Source organism: Geotrypetes seraphini, chromosome 13, assembly GCF_902459505.1.
Source record: "Geotrypetes seraphini chromosome 13, aGeoSer1.1, whole genome shotgun sequence".
Lineage (NCBI taxonomy): Eukaryota > Metazoa > Chordata > Amphibia > Gymnophiona > Dermophiidae > Geotrypetes > Geotrypetes seraphini.
This window is the reverse complement of record NC_047096.1, coordinates 40,077,319-40,097,680: the sequence shown is the minus strand read 5'-3', so window position 1 is coordinate 40,097,680 and position 20,362 is coordinate 40,077,319. Positions and strand designations below refer to the sequence as shown.

At 46.7% G+C, this 20,362-nt stretch overlaps 1 protein-coding gene across 2 annotated transcripts in view; it reads right to left on the bottom strand.

Moving 5' to 3' along the window:
• The window catches only part of NCAPD3 (non-SMC condensin II complex subunit D3), a 196,370-nt gene that overhangs the window by 12,843 nt on the left and 163,165 nt on the right, over window positions 1–20,362 (bottom strand). For both annotated transcript variants that reach the window (XM_033919103.1, XM_033919104.1), the window contains exons 27-29: window positions 7,425–7,624; window positions 5,733–5,843; window positions 5,368–5,550 (exon numbers count right to left, since the gene is read on the bottom strand). In XM_033919103.1, coding sequence (XP_033774994.1) covers window positions 5,368–5,550; window positions 5,733–5,843; window positions 7,425–7,624 — 494 coding nt within the window. The remainder of the gene's footprint in view (window positions 1–5,367; window positions 5,551–5,732; window positions 5,844–7,424; window positions 7,625–20,362) is intronic.

The following is a 20,362-nucleotide window of genomic DNA, read 5'->3' as shown; positions in this document are numbered from 1 at the left end:
CCCAAGAGCGTAGAGATCACCCTATCTGAATACCCCTTCTTACCAAGGTGACCCCTTTCAAAAGCCAAGCCATAAGACAGAAGGGAGACGGGTCGAACATGGGAATGGGACCCTGCATCAGGATGTCCAAGGGAGGCAGAGGAAGAGGATTCGCCACCAGTGTCCACGTATCACGGATGTCGAGGTCAATCTGGAGCCACCAGAACCACCAGACCCGGATGGCGAACAATGCGGAGAACTCTGCCCACTAATGGCCACGGAGGGAACATGCACAACAGCCCCTCTGTTGGCCATGGTTGAACCAGAGCATCTAGACCCTTGGCCAGTCCATCCCTGCGACGACTGAAGAAGCGGAACACATCGGCATTGCCACTCGTGGCCATCAGGTCCATCAGGGGCTGACCCCAAGCCTGCACTATCAACTGAAAAGCCACGGAGCTGAGACACCACTCTCTGGGATCTAAGATGTGACTGAGGAAGTTCGCCTGAACATTCTCCACCCCGGCTATGTGAGAGGCCGAGAGGACCAGAAGGCGTGTCTCCGCCCAAAGCAGGAGCCGAGCCGCCTCCTGCGCCACCTGAGCGCTCTTGGTGCCCCAACGATTGACATAAGCCACCGCTGTGACATTGTCAGACAGAACTCTGACTGAGTTGCCCATCAAGAGGGAGCAGAAAGCTAACAGCGCCAACAGACGGCTCTTGTCTCCAACACGTTGATCGACCAGGATGCCTCCTCCATGGACCAGATGCCCTGAGCTGAATGACCTAGACACTGAGCCCCCCCAACCGAGGAGACTGGCATCCGTGAGAAGCACCGTTCACTGCGATAGATCCAGACTCACCCTCTGGACCAGATGAGAGGTCTGGAGCCACCAATGAAAACTGCAGCGCGCCAAGCCTCGCAGAGGGACAGGGACCTCCAAACTGTGCCTCTGGGGTGACCACCTCCGGAGCAGAGCATACTGAAGAGGCACATGTGGGCTCACGCCCACCTTACAACATCCAGAAACGCTGCCATCGACCCCAAGACTTGGAGGAAATCCTGCACCCGAGGACACCGGGACGCCAAAAGAAGGCGAATCTGAGACTGCAATTTGCTTACCCGGGCCTCTGGAAGGAAGACCTTCCCCAAGGAGGTGTCGAACAGAACCCCAAGGTACTCCAGATGCTGAGCTGGGACCAACCGACTCTTGGAAAGGTTGACCACTCAGCCCAGTGACCGGAGAAACTCAACCACCCGAGCCGTAACTCGGGCGCTCTCCTGCAAAGCTTCGCCCAAATCAACCAGTCATCCCAGTAGGAGTGCACCAGAATGCCGTCCGACTGCAATGCCGCCGCGACAACCACCATCAACTTGGTGAACGGCCGGGGAGTCATGGCCAGGCCCAAGTGAAGCACACAGAACTGATAGTGCAGACTCACCATCGCAAAGCGAAGCAAGAGCTGATGAGGCCCGAATGGAAACAGGCAAGTAGTCCTCCGCCAGAGCGAGAGAAGTCAGTAACTCCCCCGGCTGAACCGCCAGATTGACAGACTGCAGTGTGTCTATGCGAATAAAAGGGAATTCTAAGAGCCCTGTTGACCTCGGTTTAAACCAAGGATGGGCCGAAAGGTTCCCTCCTTTTAGGGCCCCACAAAGGAAAAGGTATACCAGCCGGTGCCACACTCCTGAGGGGATACTGGACAACTGCTTTGAGATCTAGCAAGCACTGAAGGGTCTGGCGAAAGGCTAGCGTCTCCCATGCCACCTGACATGGAGAGACTAGATATGATCCGGCAGAGAGCGGGCAAAATTCAAGAACATAACCGTCTCGCACCACCACCAGGACCCACCGATCGGACATGATCTTGGCCCACTTGGGAAACAAGTTGCGCAGCTGGGCACCCACGGGAACCAAAGGGGGCGCCTGCAAAGAGCCATCGTGCAGGACAGGCAGCAGGGGAACCGGGGGGAACTCCCAGCGCTAAGCCAACCGACCCTGGGGAAAAACCGGAAGCCTGGAAAGAAGCAGTCCCACGCCCCAGATGAAACTTGCGAAATTTCCACAGATACCCCCGGGTAATGCCAACCCGAGACGCTGGGCGGGCACGGTCCTCAAGCAGACAGGGCACCTTAGAGTCCGTCAGAGTCTGAACCACCGTATCTAAGTCCTCTCCAAACAAAAAAAAACCCCCGAAAGGGAAATTTTGGGATGTTCAGTTCTGGACGCGGCAACCGCCGACCAAGCGCGAAGCCACAAGGTACAGTGTGCGGCCACCAAAAGCCCCAGACTTAGCCGCACCAAGTCACAAAGAACAACCGAGAGGAACGAGGCAGTCATCTCAATCTTCACCACCTCCTAATCCACTAAGGACCAGTCATCAGACTCACGATCCAGGACATGCTCAGACCACTGAAACACGGTGCGAGCCACCAGCCCCACACAAATAGCTGCCTGACAAATAGCCGCAGAGACATCAAAATTATACTTAAGAAGCGTCTCTAACGTACACTCCTCAGAGACCCTAAGAGCAGAACCGTCCGTAACAGGCACGGTATGCCGCTTAGTAAGTGCTGAGACCACCGCGTCCCCCATTGGCGAAATTAAGGTAGTCCTAACCCCCTCCGGGATGGGATACCCATGAGCCAAGGCGCGAACCAACCGAAATGGCACCCGTAGTCCACTGCGCCAGCACAAAATTCCGAAAATCCTGACGCACAGGAAAAGAGTGGGAAACAGGACAGACCCCCTGAAGCAGAGGGGCCCCCATATGCAGGGTCTCCGGTGGCGCAACTTCAAAAATGCAGCACCGAGGAGACCTGCTACATCAGGTCTAAAAGCTCATCCCTCTGAATAAAAAGCGCACCATGGACGCATCTGCTCTGGAAGACGGGAAACCCGACGCCCCGCTGCCAGCGGGCGTCCCCTCTAGAGGATCCTGGGAGCCTGCCAAAGCGGCCAGGTCCTCAATCACGCCAACATGCTCCTACGACCACCAATTTGCAATCCAAGCCCCCCGTGGGCGCTTGGATGAGGGAGGAGGAAGAGGGGACGCCAAACGAAAAGAGGGAGGCAAAGCCACAGGGGGGCTTGGAGGGAAAACCACCCCCGAAACCTCCCAGGTGCACGTGGGATCCCCAATTGACTGCACAAAGAAAGAAATTAAATTGGGGGCAAAAAACCAGGGACTCCCTGCCCCTGTGTTTGCAATACAGGTTGCAGACAAAATGGAGGGGCCAGACAGAGAAAATGGTGAAGTTCCCGCCAAAAATGCTCCCTCCATGGCCTGTAGCAGCTGAGAAGCCTGAACAGTCCCAGCCGCTAAAACAGGCAAGTCGGCATCAGCTGTCAAAAAATCAGCTGAGAGGGAATCCTTTGCACCTGGGGAAGACCGGGCTTCCCAACTGCTCCCAGCTGACTCGCGAAGCACTATCGGCGGGGAGCTCTGGGCGCCTGCAGCCGCTGCCGATGGAGCTCCACTACCTCACCGGCCCAAACCACCGAGTTCAGGCCGGCCGCGAGTGCCTCGCGGCTGGACCAAACTGTGTCCCACTCTCCCGGAGAAGGAACAATGGCTCCATACGCGACCTAGCTAGGAGAAAAGTGCCGGTTAGTGCAAAAACACAATAAAAAACAATAAACTGACAGGGAAGCAACCCTGCAGACCGGCACTACCTCAGGATTTTTTTTTTTTACAGAACAGACTCCACAGGCTCTCGAAGCAATATGCCTTGTTTGATTTAGAGGGCAAGGCTTACTGCTGAGGCTCCTCTAAAAAAATGTGGGGAGGTGGAGGAAGGGACCCCGCTCGAGACTCGACACCCCCGAGGTCGGACGGACCCCCAAACAGGGCCCGCCCAAGCTCTGTCCGGCCAAAAACAGGGACTAGAAACCCCCTAAACAAATTCCAACAGCCCTACCAAGGGAGATGGGTACAGATCACTTAACACCTGCTGGAGACTGAAAAAAGACTAATGTAGAGAAGGGAGTATATTATATACTTTCCCACAGTTTTGTTTTCAGTCTCCACCTGCTGGTCATGATTGGATATATACCCATTCGTAAAGATTAACCTCTACTGGTCTGGAGAGTGCTAAAGAAAACATTTTAACATTAAATAGAACACTTAATAATCAGCAATAGTCCAAATCATAACTTATCTCCCTCCCTCCCCACCCTTACATAGCAAATCTAAACATATGTATCATATGATTCCCCCTATCATTCTTACGTTGTTAAATAATAAACTAATAATTACCCCCATCCCCCAGTATTGAACTTGTAAATTTAAGGGAAAAATGGTATCTATTCAGGTACAATATTTAGGGAGCAATCCTGCTAGACTAGCATTCATCATACTGGCCCTGCACACATCCAACCTGCAAAGTTATAACCCAGTGGTTAAAGTAAAAAATATTCTATGGGGGAACCAATCTATTCTGCCCAGATAGCTGCCTCAGCCTGGGTAGAGTGCACCTGGATATCATCAGGTATCATCCAGTCTTTCAAAATGCACATCAGCACAATACCCTGTTTAAGCCAATGGCCTACTGTAGCCTCTGAAGATGCTTTTCCCTTCCTGTATCTTCTAAATAGCACAAAAGACTGGAATGCCCTCCTGAGGTAGTTGAGGGAGACAAAGATGGTGATTGAATTACAAAAGGTGTGGTATGAATACAGAGGACCCCTCATTAGAGAAAAGATGCTATTAAAACAAAACTTAAATGACTGCATGCATGTTGATTTATTGTGTGATGCTTAGTAATTCCAGCTGTGATGAACTAAGGCCAGAGCCGGGCAGACTTCTATGATCTATATCCTATGTTATGACAACAGATTAGGATGTGCTGGAGGGGGCTTTGACAGCAACCCCAGTAGTTGGGATTTAAGGACAGTGCTGGGCAGACTTCAGAATACTGGAGTGGTAAGGTTTGCACAGGTCTCTATATACGGTATCAAATCAGTTCTGTCTCCATTGCTGGTAGAAAAGAGTATAAAGGCAAGCTTGTGGACATCTGGAGGGACAATGGCGCCGTATTGATGGCTGCCTAAAAACAGTTGCCAATTGTGTGTCAATCATGCATCAGTACCATTTATAGAATTGCGACTGTTTTTAAAAAACAGTCACCTTAAGAATTTTACAGGCCTACATTTAAGGTGCCTATTTTGCACCCACAGAAGCGCCTAGGATCACCTAAGGTCACTTCCAGTGTAAACCACAGCGGTCTCAGGCATGCCTAGATGCTTCCATAGGCGCCGTTCACCATACTGATTTTTTCTTTTTAAAACCATGCATCTGCCTAACTTTTGGGACACCATTACTAGAATCTGGACCCAAGTTAATTTTTTCTTATTAAAATGACCTTTGTGTGCTGAATGTACATACCTGAGGTGTTCCAAGCATGGTATGAACCTCTGTACTTGGCTCTGTACCTGCCTGCTTTTCCAGCTCTTGCTCCCTCACCAGCTGCTCTTCATATTTCTTCATATCATATTCTAGTTCAGCTGCTAACTGTTTGTCCACAGCAAAGAAGTCCTTAATTTCATTTCTATAGTCCTGCATCATCTCCTGGAAAACAGAGGGCATGGCATCTATGCATTTATTCCATAAAAATACTCAAAATATTTCAGCTGGTTTCTAAAAGGAGGAATGCAGTACCTCCTTTGAGTTCTTGACCTCATTCCTTAATAAACTTAAGATTTATAGTTCCCTTCCACTATAAGAGGAATAAAATCTCTTTCTCCTCTCACCCGCAGGTAATTCATTAGATCTCTTAAAGATGGAATCCTTTTCTGCTCCAGGAAGCTCTTCAGGGAGGTAATGATAGGAATAATATTTTCAATAAAGTTCTTCTTTTGAACCTGTATTTTGCAACAAAAGCAGAGAATGGAATGGTTGGTCACCTAACAGCACTTCCAAGTAATACCTGCTGTTGACTTCACATTATGGCTCACTACAGCAGTTTCTAGTACAAATGGCCAAAAGGAGAATGGCTGGTTATTCAAGTCCTTTTTACACTTCCATTTCATGATAGCAATAAAATGCAGCAGTGCCTTTACTCTGTTTCTCTACTAGATTCTCCTTGTTCTTAAGGTCCTTATTAACAGGCCAGAGGCTATCATAACATTTAACAATAAAAATCTAAGTAATTCTACGGTACAGTTGCTTCCTGCAGCCCATATTCACGTTCTACTGGGTAAAGACTTCCAAATTATTTTCCAAAGGCCTAGCTTTTTCAAGATCTTTATCATAAATGGTCAGTAAACCTGATCAAAAACTTTCTCCACATTTATTGAAAGTTAACATGGATACACTGTCTTTCTGAGCCTCCAATATCACATTGAGGACTATCAGAACACTACCTCCACAATACAAAACTCAATTGATGGGAATGAATCAAACATGGGATTCTGTCCAGTCTATTCGTCAGTACTCTAGTTAAGATTTTGGTACTAATCCCCAAGAGGAAGACTAGCCTGTAGGAGCAACTCTGTGTGATATCCTTAACTAGCTTCTAGACTTAAGTTATTCCTGTTAAATGCAAGAAGTAGGGTAATCAAGGATTTAAAAAAAAAAAAAAAAAAAAATTCTCTTTTCTGTATTTTCCTTTAACACACCCTCATATTTGTACCTTCCAAAAATCAATAAGCAAAGAAAATACTCCTCCATATTTACTTTTTAAAATGTTTGGGGTTAGTAGGAAGCATCTGTTATAGCAAAACTATATCCATTATGTTTTCAATTAGAATAGCCGAGATAAGATACAGCATCACAGTTTAAAGCTCATGTGAAAACCAACTCTTAGTTAAATTATCATAAAAACTAACCACCACAAATTGGAATATTTCTCATTTTATGTTATGTTAACAAGATTTTATATTCCACCTTTACCTATTCAATTCAAGGACAGGTCACAAGTCAAAGAGACCAGGACAATTTCCCAGGAAACTACAATAAACAGTTCAAATCCATTAGACAATGCAATCAGTTCATGATAAAATATTTTATGTTTCAAGATGATGATTAAAGAGTTTTCTAAAGCTTAAATACTGTCCACAAGAGCACAATTGAATAGGGAATCGATTCTACCATTTTACCAGTTGATATTGAATGGAAAGATACTTGTCTAACAGACTAACTTTTTTTTAACGTAGAATATTTTAGTTGAAAAAGATTTATAGTAATCTAAGCATCCTGTAATAATATAACTAAAATCAACCAGACAACTGGGTGCATCACCTGGTGAGATTTTAAAACAAGTAACACCAGTTTAAACTTGATTCTAGCTGTTATAGGCAATCAATGCAATTTTTTATAGTAGGGCTGTAAATGCTCAAATTTTCATAATCCAAATATAAATCTAACTGCTGCATTTTGGACCAGTTGCAGACATGTTACAAGCCTTGGACTCAAAAGATAGAGCAGAATTGATAGATGCTCACCTGGGATATGAGTTTTTTCTGTGCAACCTGTATGACAGCGTTGGCCATGGCCATTTCATCATCATCTGGCTGGATGTCCTCACCTGGCTTTGATCTCATGGCTGATAGTTTGATCTCCTTGCAGCTTAGGATAGCAAAAGCGTCAGACAGCAAATCATTGGCTTCCATATCCAAGGGGAGAATTCCATCCACAAAGCATGCTATGAGGACAATGGGGAAAAAGAAGCTCTTTCACTATCAATTCAGAGTTCTTACCAGCCTTATAACTACCCTCATCAGGAATATAAAGGTTAAGCCCCAGTAGTGCATCTCATACAGCACAGTTACTTACCGTAACAGGTGTTATCCAGGGACAGCAGGCAGATATTCTTGACTGATGGGTGACGGCACCGACGGAGCCCCGGTACGGACAATTTTAGAGTGATTGCACTCTAAGAACTTAGAAAGTTCTGGTAGGCCGCACCGCGCACGCGCGAGTGCCTTCCCGCCCGACAGAGGCGCGCGGTCCCCAGTTATGATAAGCCAGCTAAGAAGCCAACCCGGGGAGGAGGGAGGGACGCAAGAATATCTGCCTGCTGTCCCTGGATAACACCTGTTACGGTAAGTAACTGTGCTTTATCCCAGGACAAGCAGGCAGCTATTCTTGACTGATGGGTGACCTCCAAGCTAATAAAAGAGGGATGGAGGGAAGGTTGGCCATTAGGAAAACAAATTTTGCAAAACAGATTGGCCGAAGTGTCCATCCCGTCTGGAAAATGTGTCCAGACAATAATGAGATGTAAAAGTATGAACTGAGGACCAAGTGGCAGCTTTGCAGATTTCCTCAATGGGCGTGGATCGGAGGAAAGCTACAGATGCTGCCATAGCTCGGACTTTATGGGCTGTGACAGAACCTTCCAGTGTCAGTCCGGTCTGAGCATAACAGAATGAAATGCACGCTGCGAGCCAATTTGACAGCGTACGTTTCGAAACAGGACGTCCCAATTTATTTGGATCAAAGGACAGAAAGAGTTGAGGGAATGATCTGTGAGGCTTAGTACGGTCTAAATAGTAAGCCAGAGCCCTCTTACAGTCCAAAGTATGTAAAGCCTGTTCACCAGAATGAGAGTGAGGTTTTGGAAAAAAGACAGGCAGAACAATGGATTGGTTGAGATGGAATTCAGAGACAACCTTCGGGAGAAACTCTGGATGAGTACGCAGAACCACCTTGTCATGATGAAAGACTGTAAAAGGTGGATCCGACACTAGTGCATGGAGCTCACTGACCCTCCTGGCAGAGGTAAGAGCAATAAGAAAAAGCACCTTCCAAGTGAGAAACTTGAAAGAAGCAGTAGCCAAGGGTTCAAATGGAGGCTTCATTAAAGCGGAAAGAACTACATTAAGATCCCAGATAACAGGAGGGGCTTTAAGAGGTGGTTTCACATTAAAAAGACCCCGCATGAACCTGGACACTAAGGGATGAGCTGAGAGGAGTTTTCCATGGATTGGCTCATGAAAAGCTGCTATAGCACTAAGATGGACTCTGATTGAAGTGGACTTGAGGCCAGAGTCTGACAAAGAAAGGAGATAATCCAACAATGTCTCCACTGCAAGGGAAGTGGGATCATAATGATGGAGAAAACACCATGAAGAAAACCGTGTCCACTTCTGATGGTAACATTGAAGAGTGGCCGGTTTCCTGGAGGCATCCAGAATTGAACGAACAGGCTGAGACAAGAGTGTATCATGAGAAGTCAGCCCGAGAGATACCAAGCTGTCAGGTGCAGAGACTGTAGGTTGGGGTGTAGGAGAGTTTCCTGATGCTGAGTAAGCAGAGAAGGATACAGAGGCAGAAGAAAAGGTTCCCTGGAACTGAGTTGAAGTAGAAGGGAGAACCAATGTTGCCTGGGCCACCTCGGAGCAATCAGAATCATGGTTGCTTGATCCCTCTTGAGCTTGAATAATGTTCTCAACATGAGAGGCAGAGGAGGGAAAGCGTACAGGAACAGATTGGACCAATCGAGGAGAAAAGCATCCGCTGCCAGACGGTGAGGTGAGTAGAGTCTGGAGCAGAATAGGGGCAGCTGATGATTGTGCGGAGCTGCAAAGAGGTCTATCTGAGGGGTGCCCCATTGAGCGAAGATGGATTGTAGAGTTACCGGATCGATTGTCCATTCGTGAGGTTGGAGAACTCTGCTGAGCTTGTCCGCTAAGGAATTCTCCTCTCCCTGAATGTAAATAGCTTTCAGGAATAGATGGTGATTTATGGCCCAAGTCCAGATCTTTTGGGCTTCCTGGCATAAGAGGCGAGAGCCCGTCCCACCCTGTTTGTTGATGTAGTACATCGCAACTTGATTGTCTGTGCACAACAGGACAACTTGAGGAAAAAGAAGATGTTGGAAGGCCTTGAGGGCATAAAACATCGCTCTGAGTTCCAGGAAATTGATGTGACGCTTCTTTTCCTGGGCAGTCCAAAGACCTTGAGTTTGGAACTCGTTCAAATGAGCTCCCCATGCATAAGGGGAGGCATCGGTGGTGATGACTAGTTGATGAGGAGGTTGATGGAACAGAAGACCTCTGGACAGATTTGAGGATACCAACCACCATTGTAGAGACTGACGAAGAGATGATGTCACAGATATGTGACGTGAGCAAGGATCCGTCGCTTGGGACCACTGGGTAGCTAGTGTCCATTGAGGAGTGCGCAGGTGAAGACGTGCAAGAGGCGTGACATGAACTGTGGAGGCCATGTGACCCAAGAGAATCATCATTTGCTTTGCTGTGATGGAACGCTGTGGAAGCACCTGCTGACATAGAGAGTGAAGCGTTTGAAGACGATTGGACGGCAGGAACGCTCTCATGAGGATTGTGTCCAAGACAGCTCCTATGAATTGAAGTCTCTGAGTGGGGATGAGATGAGATTTGGGTAGATTGATCTCGAACCCCAGAAGTTGAAGAAACCTGATGGTTTGGTTGGTGGCCAGGAGAACAGTCTGAGATGAATTGGCCTTTATCAACCAATCGTCCAGGTAAGGAAAGACCTGAAGGTGGTGAGATCGCAGGAAGGCAGCCACCACAATCAGACATTTGGTGAATACTCTCGGAGAGGAGGCAAGACCGAAGGGTAGCACCTTGTATTGGTAATGACAACGATTGATCATGAAGCGTAGGTATTGTCTGGAGGCCAGATTGACCGGTATATGAGTGTATGCTTCTTTGAGATCGAGAGAACATAGCCAGTCGCCTTGATTTAGAAGAGGATAAAGAGTGGCTAGAGAGAGCATTTTGAACTTTTCTTTGACCAAACATTTGTTGAGATCGCGGAGATCTAGAATTGGTCTGAGATCTCCTGTTTTTTTGGGGACTAAAAAGTAACGGGAGTAGAATCCCTGTCCCTTTTGATCTAGAGGAACCTCCTCTATGGCGTTCAAAAGGAGAAGGGATTGAACCTCCTGGAGAAGAAGGAAAGACTGATTGTGCGAAGCAGACTCTTTTGGTTGACTTGGAGGAGGTAGAGTTTGAAAGTTGAGAGAGTAGCCGTGGTGGATGATGTTCAGAACCCACTGATCTGACGTGATAAGTTCCCAACGGCTTATGAAATAAGAAAGACGTCCTCCTATAGGCTGTGGAAGTTGAGTAGGAGGGAGAAGACTGGCTATGTTCTGGAGAACCAAGTCAAAAGGGTTGAGTAGACTTTTGTGCAGGAGTAGATTTTACCTGCTGTTGTTGCTGAGGTTGTCTAGCAGCTGGACGCTGTTGCCTCTGACGCCTAGGTTGTTGAGCAGTTTGAGGCAGAGGACGAGCCACAAATCTACGTTGGTAGGTTGATTGTGGACGAAAGGGCCTAGTTGGTGGAGGCTTCTTAGGTTTAAGAAGCGTGTCCCATCTGGTCTCATGAGCCGATAATTTCTGGGTAGTGGAGTCCATGGAACCTCCAAACAGCTCATCCCCTAAGCAAGGTGTATTGGCTAGCCTATCCTGGTGATTAACGTCCAGTTCTGAAACACGAAGCCAGGCTAGCCTTCGCATGGCCACTGAGATGGCCGTGGCTCTGGAGGTCAGCTCGAAAGTATCATAGATAGATCTTACCATGAATTTTCGAAGCTGTAAAAGAGATGAACAAGTGTGGTGAAAAGCAGACTTTTTCCTATCAGGAAGATATTTCTCAAAAGCAGTGATATTTTGTATTAAGTGCTTAAGATAAAAAGAGAAATGGAATGCATAATTTCCTGATCGATTTGCTAACATAGCATTTTGGTATAGCCTTTTACCAAACTTGTCCATAGATTTGCCCTCTCTGCCAGGAGGGACTGAGGCATATACACTAGCCCCTTTGGACTTTTTCAAAGTGGACTCAACCAAAAGGGACTCATGAGCTAATTGGGGCTTGTCAAACCCAGGAATAGGAATGACTTTATACAAGGAATCCAACTTTCTAGGCGCTCCAGGAATAGTTAAAGGAGATTCCAGATTTTTATAAAACGTCTCTCTCAATATATCATGGAGAGGGAGTTTAAGGTATTCCTTTGGAGGCTGGTCAAAGTCCAAGGCATCAAGGAAAGCCTTGGATTTCTTTGACTCAGCCTCCAAAGGAATGGAGAGAGAATCACACATTTCCTTCAAAAATGAAGAAAAGGAAGATACTTCTGGTTTAGAGGAGGCTTCTAAAAGAGACGGGTCCTCATCACCAGAAGAGCATTCTCCCTCCGAAAGAAGAGGATCCTCCGAGTCACCCCATAAGTCAGGGTCTCGAACCTGAGAACTCCGGTCTCGAGACTCTGGAGTGGAAGGCTCTAAATGCCGGGACTTGTGAAGAGACTTCCCTGACCTGCCCGATTCGGTACCGGGAGATGCTACAGTACGCACCGGAGCCGAAGTTTGTACAGCTTGATGGTGAGCTCTCGGCTCCGGCGCCAGAATCGGCATGGAGACCGAGGAAACCGACTGTACCGGTACCGATAGAGTGGACGTCGATAAAATAGGACGGTCCACTATCGGTACCGGTGGCTCAGACCGGACTGGTACCGGCAAATTCGATGCCAGGGCTGGAGGTAGGAGGTGCTGTAGCTGTTCTTTAAGTTGTTCCTTCAGAACAGCAGCTATACGCTCCTCAAGGGAAGGCACCGGTACCGTCTTTTTCTTTAATGGTACCTTCGGTGCCGCTCTACGCTCCGAGGATGAGGACCCCGATGTCGAGGGGCTCACCTCTATTGGAGCGGAGCGCTTCCGTGGGCGCCTCGAGGTCGGCAGAATTGGACTCGCTGCCATCGAGACCGGAGGACGCTCCAACGGGGAAGGCTTCTTAGCCGGCTTACCTGGAGTCGACACCGCCGCGGTATCGCGTGGTGTCGATGATGTGGGTGCCGACTGCGCCGGTGCCGATGTCGGTGCCGGTGTAGAATCAGACATCTCGGCACCAAACAATAATTTTTGTTGAATCTCTCGATTTTTAAGAGTTCTCTTTTTTAAAGTTGCACAGCGGGTGCAGGTTGACGCTCGATGGTCGGGACCAAGACACTGGAGACACCAATTATGAGGATCAGTTAGTGAAATTGGTCGTGCACACCGCTGGCACTTTTTGAAGCCGGGTTGGGGGGGCATGAATGTAAAAACGGCTTCAGCCAAATCGAAGGCCGAGGCCTCGATGGTGGCTAAAGGCCCCGCCGGGGCAAGGCCGAAAAACAGGCAAAAAAACAAAATGTTTTTTTTTTTTTTTTTTTAAGAAAGAAAATAAAGAAAAAAGGAAAGGAAATAATATTCCTCAAAAAGTTTACGCGAGCGGGAAGTTCACAAAAAATCCTCTCACAACAGCCGTTGAGAGAGACGCGTCTTCTTAGCTCCGCGGAAACTAAGAAACTGGGGACCGCGCGCCTCTGTCGGGCGGGAAGGCACTCGCGCGTGCGCGGTGCGGCCTACCAGAACTTTCTAAGTTCTTAGAGTGCAATCACTCTAAAATTGTCCGTACCGGGGCTCCGTCGGTGCCGTCACCCATCAGTCAAGAATAGCTGCCTGCTTGTCCTGGGATAATACTCATACTCATACTCAGTATTACCAGGGTTGTGATTTTCTTTTTTAAAAAAAATCTTTATTCATTTTTATAACTTACATCAAGTGCATCAAAAAGTATCACCATTTTGACTTAAAACACATCACTTGAAATTCTACAATTCTTTATATTAAATAGAATTATCCCTTTCCCTCCTATCCCTTCAACATTTCATAACGCATTCCCTCACCCCATTCTTTCATTTGTACAAAACAGGGAAAATAATACCTATTCATTGCAATAATTTGTTACTGGCCCCCACACATCTTGAAATTTATTAAAATTTCCTTTCTGAATAGCTAATGTTCTTTCCATTTTATAAATATGACACACTGAATTCCACCAAAAACTGTAATTTAATCTATTCCAATTTTTCCAATTACATATTATTTGTTGTATGGTGATTCCTGTTAAAATAAGTAAGAGTTTATTATTTTTGGAAGATATTTGGCTCTTAGCCCTCAAAGACATGCCAAATAATACTGTATCATACGATAATGCCACATGATTTTCTAATAAACTATTAATTTGGCCCCAAATTGATTTCTAATCTAATTTTTGTAAACGAACAGGATCTAGAATGCTCTATGCAACTGAAAAAAACATGTTTGTCTCATAGATGCAGACATTGTGCATTTCATCCTCCAAGACCAAATTCGTAGCCATTGAGATGCAGTAATTTGATGCTTAATCTCAATGCTCCAAATGTCTCTAAGACCAGTCTGGTTTTTTATTCATAAATCCAGATATTAATTTGTACCACTGAGCGGCCTGATGTTTCAGAAAATCCACCTGAAAGAATAAGAACTCTAAGCTATATTGATTAAGATTTTTCCATTCAGGGAACCCCATCTGAATGGCCTGCTTCAGTTACATCCAGTGTTCCCGCTAAGGTGCGCTGGCCTGCGCGCGCGCACAAAATATTACATCGCAGCGCAAAGTTTCTCTTCACAGCGCACACACGCGTCGCAAAGGTAAGGGGAGGTAAGGTAAGGGGACGCATTGGGGGGATTGCACTTCCCCACAATTGCCATGCTTCGGTTCCTCTTCTTCCTTCCTTCCTCCCCCCCCCCCCCCGCGGGACCCTGCGGCACCATCAACTCTTACTCCCTCTAATGTCGGCCCTGCAGCTCCAGACTTCCTCGCACCTTCTCCCCTCCCCCTTTGGATCGCTATTATTTTAAATGTTATAGCCGCGGAGCTGTATCCATCAGTGGAGATGTCTAACCTCGGCCTGCCCCGGAACTCTTACTGCAACAGTGACTTCCTGTTCCTGCCTAGACGGGCGGCTGCTGCAGTAAGAGTTCCGGGGCAGGCCGAGGTTAGACATCTCCACTGATGGATACAGCTCCGCGGCTATAACATTTAAAATAATAGCGATCCAAAGGGGGAGGGGAGAAGGTGCGAGGAAGTCTGGAGCTGCAGGGCCGACATTAGAGGGAGTAAGAGTTGATGGTGCCGCAGGGTCCCGCGGGGGGGGGGGGAGGAAGGAAGGAAGAAGAGGAACCGAAGCATGGCAATTGGGGGGAAGTGCAGAGCTGCAGGGAAGAGTGTTGCGGTACCCAGCTGGAGGGAGAAGGAAGATGAGGGAGGGAATTAAAGGAGATGCCAGGGCTTGGAGCATAGGAGGAAGGTATGCCAGTCTAAGGGAAAAGGAAGGGGGAGATGTGAGAGCATGGAGGGGGAACGAAAGATGGAAGAAAAGGAAAGGAGAGAGATGCCAGAGAATCAGGGAAGGGGAGATACCAGACTATGAGGAGAGGTGTGGGAGAGGGAAGGCGAGGAGAGAGATGCCAGACCAATGGGGTGAAAGGAGAGATGGAAGGGGGAGGCATACAGTTTCTGGAAGGGGCATAGAAGGAGAGAAGATGCCATATAGGGGAAGAGAGACGGCAGACAGTGAATGGAAGGAAGAGAGTTACAAGAAGATGAGGAAAGGAGAAACCACAGAAGACAAAGGTAGAAAAAAATTTCTATTTATTTATTGCTTTAGGAGACATGTGTCACTGTTTCTGTGAAGCATTGTATGCAGAGTCCAGCTTCTTGCTGGTTCAATTTAACCTTTGTCTATGTATTTTTATTTTATCCCCCCTTTTACAAAACTGTGAAGCGTTTTTTAGCACCAGCCTTGGTGGTAGCAGCTCTGATGCTCAGAATTTTATGAGCATCAGAGCTGTTACCTCCGTAGCTAAAATCCACACTACAGTTTTGTAAAAGAGGGAGGGGTTAGTTTGTGATTACATATTCCTTACTAGGCGAAGGTGTTTTCTGTGTTCTGTGTGTTCGAAAGACATGGTTTTCTGTTAGGATTGACGGTGTAGGATTGATCTGTGCTGGTCTGGCTTGTTTAGTTTTACAATGGGTGTATTGATGTACTGCTCACTGCAATATGTAAGATGCTGCCTTTTCCTAGGTACTCATGTGTGACGTGTGGTTTGTTACTAAAAATCATGTTTTTCTTACAGATGGGGGGGGGTGCCAAAAAATGATGGGCCCCGGATGTTACATATGCTAGGTACGCCACTGTATGTAAAGATACCAGAAAGCTGGTGTAGCAAAAACTTCTAAGTTTTGAGTATTTAACCCTCCCACAATCTCACGGGCACTCGTTTCAAGTTTATTGAGATTTTGATTTAAACGCAATATCAAATATTTTCAATGCGTATAACAAAAATAAATTTGGGGAAATAAATAAAACCATTTGAACCAGTGTTCCCGCTAAGCTGCGCTGGCGTGCGCTGGCGCACAAAATATTACATCGCAGCGCACACGTTTCTCGTCACAGCGCACGATCGGAAGAGGCGTACGGCAGATGGCAGGGCGGCGAGAGGAGAATCGGGCGAGTTGGCTCATAACTTGCTGGCGCCCGATATTTTTGGCTCACGGTGAAAAAAGTTTGCTCACAACACCCGCCCGCTTAGAGGGAACACTGGTTACATCCATCTAAAATTTTGTGATTTATTAAGGCCATATTTATGTTGCAACTGTGAAAACTCAAGCAGTTTACCATTAACATTAAGATCTATCAAAAGCTGAGGATGTATGTGTACCAGAATGTCGAATTTTCAGGATATCCCTAATGAATATGCAATATAATAGCGGTAACAAGCATGCCAATCACTCTTATGCAAGTTTCAAGTTTAAAAGTTTGATTAAATCGCAGTTTCAAATTTCAAAGCAACGTACAGTTAACAATTAGGCGAGACGGACTAAATTTACCACATTAAGATGTATACCAAAACAAACAAGTACAGAAGGGCAAAAGGTGGACCGACAATTAAATGAAAGAGAGACAAAAATGGGAAAACAAGAGGAAGGGAGTAATTTGTTTATTAAAATTAATATTAAGATAGCCTCATAAGAAATTCAAGTTTTGAATGTGTCTTTGTAGAGCTAGCACTTTAACGTTCCCTTAAATTTGTTAAGGATCCTTGCTTCCCTAATATAACCTGGTAAAGAGTTGACTGTCTCAACAGTATTCAAAATCCAGACTCAAAGCCTGCTTCTTTGAAAATGCTTTCGATTCCAAACTCCAACCCACCTGCTAAGCACCCTTTGTAATTCCCCCACCTGAGTACTGTGTATAGATGCACCTTCTGTCCCATTTGTCTGTTTTGACTAGATTTTCAGCTCTTTTGAGCAGGGACTGTCTCTTCTATATTCTGATGTACAGTGCTTCATATGTCTAGTAGTGTTATAGAAAGGATAAGTAGTTGTGATCTCGGCTCTCTGAATGCCTATACACTTCTCCCTCCATATTCACAGTTTCCGTATCTACGGATTCGCTTATTTGCGATTTTTTGGCTGCTGACTCCATCCCCCCAAAAGCCATCATCACTAAAGTTTTTTCCTTTTACTGTACAGTACCGATAAAAAAGTTTATCACTTACCATTACTGTACTGTAACTCTGAAAATGGCTGATTCCATGTTTCCAAATGTGCACCGAGAAAAACGCTGCTTCCTAGCATCCCTAGAAAGGCTTCTTCCCAGCATGCATGAAATCGCTGTTTGGCTGCCCTGAAATCACCGATTGTCTGCTTGCCTGCCCTGAAATCGCTGGTTGGCTGCCCAGAAATCACTGCTTGGCTACCCAGAAATCGCTGGTTTGTAGCAATAGTGGCATCTTATTTCAATAGTAGTAATAGTGGCAGCTTAATTCAAAAACCGCGAATAACAGTTGCTACGTTATTCGTGGTTTCAATAGTAAAAACGATGTCACTTTCCAAAAATCGCAAACAAAAAAGTCATTCGCGGTTTTTTCATATTCCTGCCTATTGCAGAAACGCATCCACCACGAATACGGAGGGAGAAGTGTATATGTAAAGGGTAAATCTAGGCACCCACATTTACATGCCCCTTCCATGCATAAATGTTAAGAACTATTCTGTAAATACCACTTAAACTTATACTACATATATTTGCAAGAGGGGCAACCACAAGGGCAGAGCAAGGGCAAGACTCCCAGTTACAATCAAAAGTAATGTAAATTATATGCAGCCCTGACATATTTAGGTGCCGGCACCAAAATCAGTTTTATGGCTGGTTTAACTTCAGTTGCTTAACTGTTAGGCATACTGATAAAGTTATACTAGCATTCTATAAGGGAACTTGGGTACCCAACCCCCATTATAAAATAAAACCCTACCACACCAAAACTTGCAATTGCATGAAGCTTCACTGCTTGGAACAAAATTACTGAAACAACTCCTTAAAAGAAATAAATTCACAAAACCAAGCCTTTACTGTAGCCTTGGACTTCCCAACTAATTCCTCCCATTCCTCAGTCCTACCAGACCAGTCCAAAACGGATGGGTTATGCTTGTCTATCTGCTGAAAAAGAGAAATACTGAGATAGCATGGCGCCCTATAAAAAGCAACCCTTACAAGCTTTTATTTTATCCCCAGCAGATGGTTGAGGGGCATAACATATCCATTCTTGACTGGTCTGATGTATGAAAAGGAAGCCAAATTCTCGAGTTGGAACAGGGCTAGGAGGAAAGTATCCCAATGATGTAGTGCTGGACTGATATAGCACAAGCTTAATATAATATCACGAAAGGACTAAGGGCTAGATTCACTAACCTTCCGATCTGTGTCCGATTGGAGGCAGGCTGATCGATTCACCAACCATCTTGAGCCCTGACAGTAGTGACTGGGCTCAGTCGGCTTTTTTTTTTTTTTAATAGGCCACAAAATATTAGGCCTAATTAAAAAAAAAAAAAAGCACAGCCCATCCCTGGCACGGCAGTTGACATCCCTCCCCAGGCACGGCACTCAACAGTCCCCCTCCGGCACACCTCCGGCCAGGCCCATACCTAAAAGTTGGGAGCAGAAGGGTTACTTAATCCCTCCTGCTCTTTAGGCCTCCCGCCTCCCCCACCAGCCATGCCGGCCCCCCAGTACCTCTATGTTGGGAGCAGGAAGGGTGCTCAGTCCCTCCTGCTCCTCTGGGTCCAGCGATGCATCTGCTGGGCCTTAGGTCCTGCCCCGATGCATCATGTGATGCACATGGAGGAGCCTAAGGCCCTGATTGGCTCAGGAGCCTTGGGTTCCTCTGCCCTTGGGAGGGGCTTGAGGCACCTGAGGCTTACAGAGCAGGAGGGACTGAGTACCCCTCCTACTTCCCAACTTTTTGGAGCCGTGCTGGTCAGGGGGGTGGCAGGAGGGAGAGTTGGCTTCCCTCCTGCCATATTTGCGCAGGATGGGGGGGGGGGATGATGGGGGGGCAGCATCGGGAATGTTTTGGGGTTTTTTTTTTTGAATTGCCGATGGCAGGAGGGAGTTGGCATCCCTCCTGCTTTTTTCTTCCGGGGGGGGGGGGGGGGGGGGGGCACGTTTGTGTGGGGAGGCACATTTTTTTGACAGGCCTGCCTGTCTTTTTAATTATTTTTTTTTTTATGGGGCAGATATTTTGCATGTGTAATACACGCAAAGTATCTGTGCCATGGGAAAAAAAAAAGAAGAGACAGGCAGGCCTGTCAAAAAACCTGCAGACCTGTCGGTAACTCAGTTAGTCGGGTTTGCCAATAGTAAAACCCGATTCAAAATAGCCAAGCAATTGTTAGTGAATCAATCACTTGGTTATGTTGCATGGGAGGATCAGGATCGGATCTCTGCAGGTGTTAGTGAATGGGGTTGGAGAGAAATCTGGTCGTAAAGGGCTCGCAAACCAATTGGCACATGATCAGTTTGCTTTGTGAATCAAGCCCTAAGGGATTAGTGCTACTTAAAGCAAGGAAGTCTTTAATATGGAGACCTACCACAGGTTCAAATCGCATCACCATCTTCTTAATCAGACTGTTGTGAGAAAAGCTGAGACGTCAGACTGACACTATCCAAGGAGAAGGCCATAGGTCTCCTGCCAGACAATCTTTCAACTATTTAATACACTCCCCCCTTCGGATTCGCAGAGGTTAGGAGCACAGTCGGCCCACGAATAAGGAAAGTTCATGGACCGACTCTTACCCACCCATGGACCTTACCTGGTGGTCTAGCGGTGACGTGGGGCAGGAGCGATCTTCCTACACTTCTGTCCCATGCAGACCATGGAACTCACAGCACGGCTCTGCAAGGGGCAGGAGTGTAGGAAGATCGCTCCTGCCCCGTGTCACCGCTAGACCACCAGGTAAGGTCCGTGCATGAAGTTACCAACGGAGCTGCATCCACCTGAGGGTTGTGCTCCTGGGGTGGCTGCTTGCCTCCTATCAACCCCCCCCCCACCTTGCCCCGATCCAAAACCTAGGGCTGGTTCTGGTCGATGTGGGCTGTCACCGAGTGATTCTTTAGGGGGGGCCCGGGGGGAAAAAAATGCAAATAGTCGAAACCATGAATAGGGAGGGGGGAAGTGTATGTTTAAAAAATAGTGGATTCTCTATCCAGCAACAGAGGGGATTTTTTTTCAATTAAATGTGT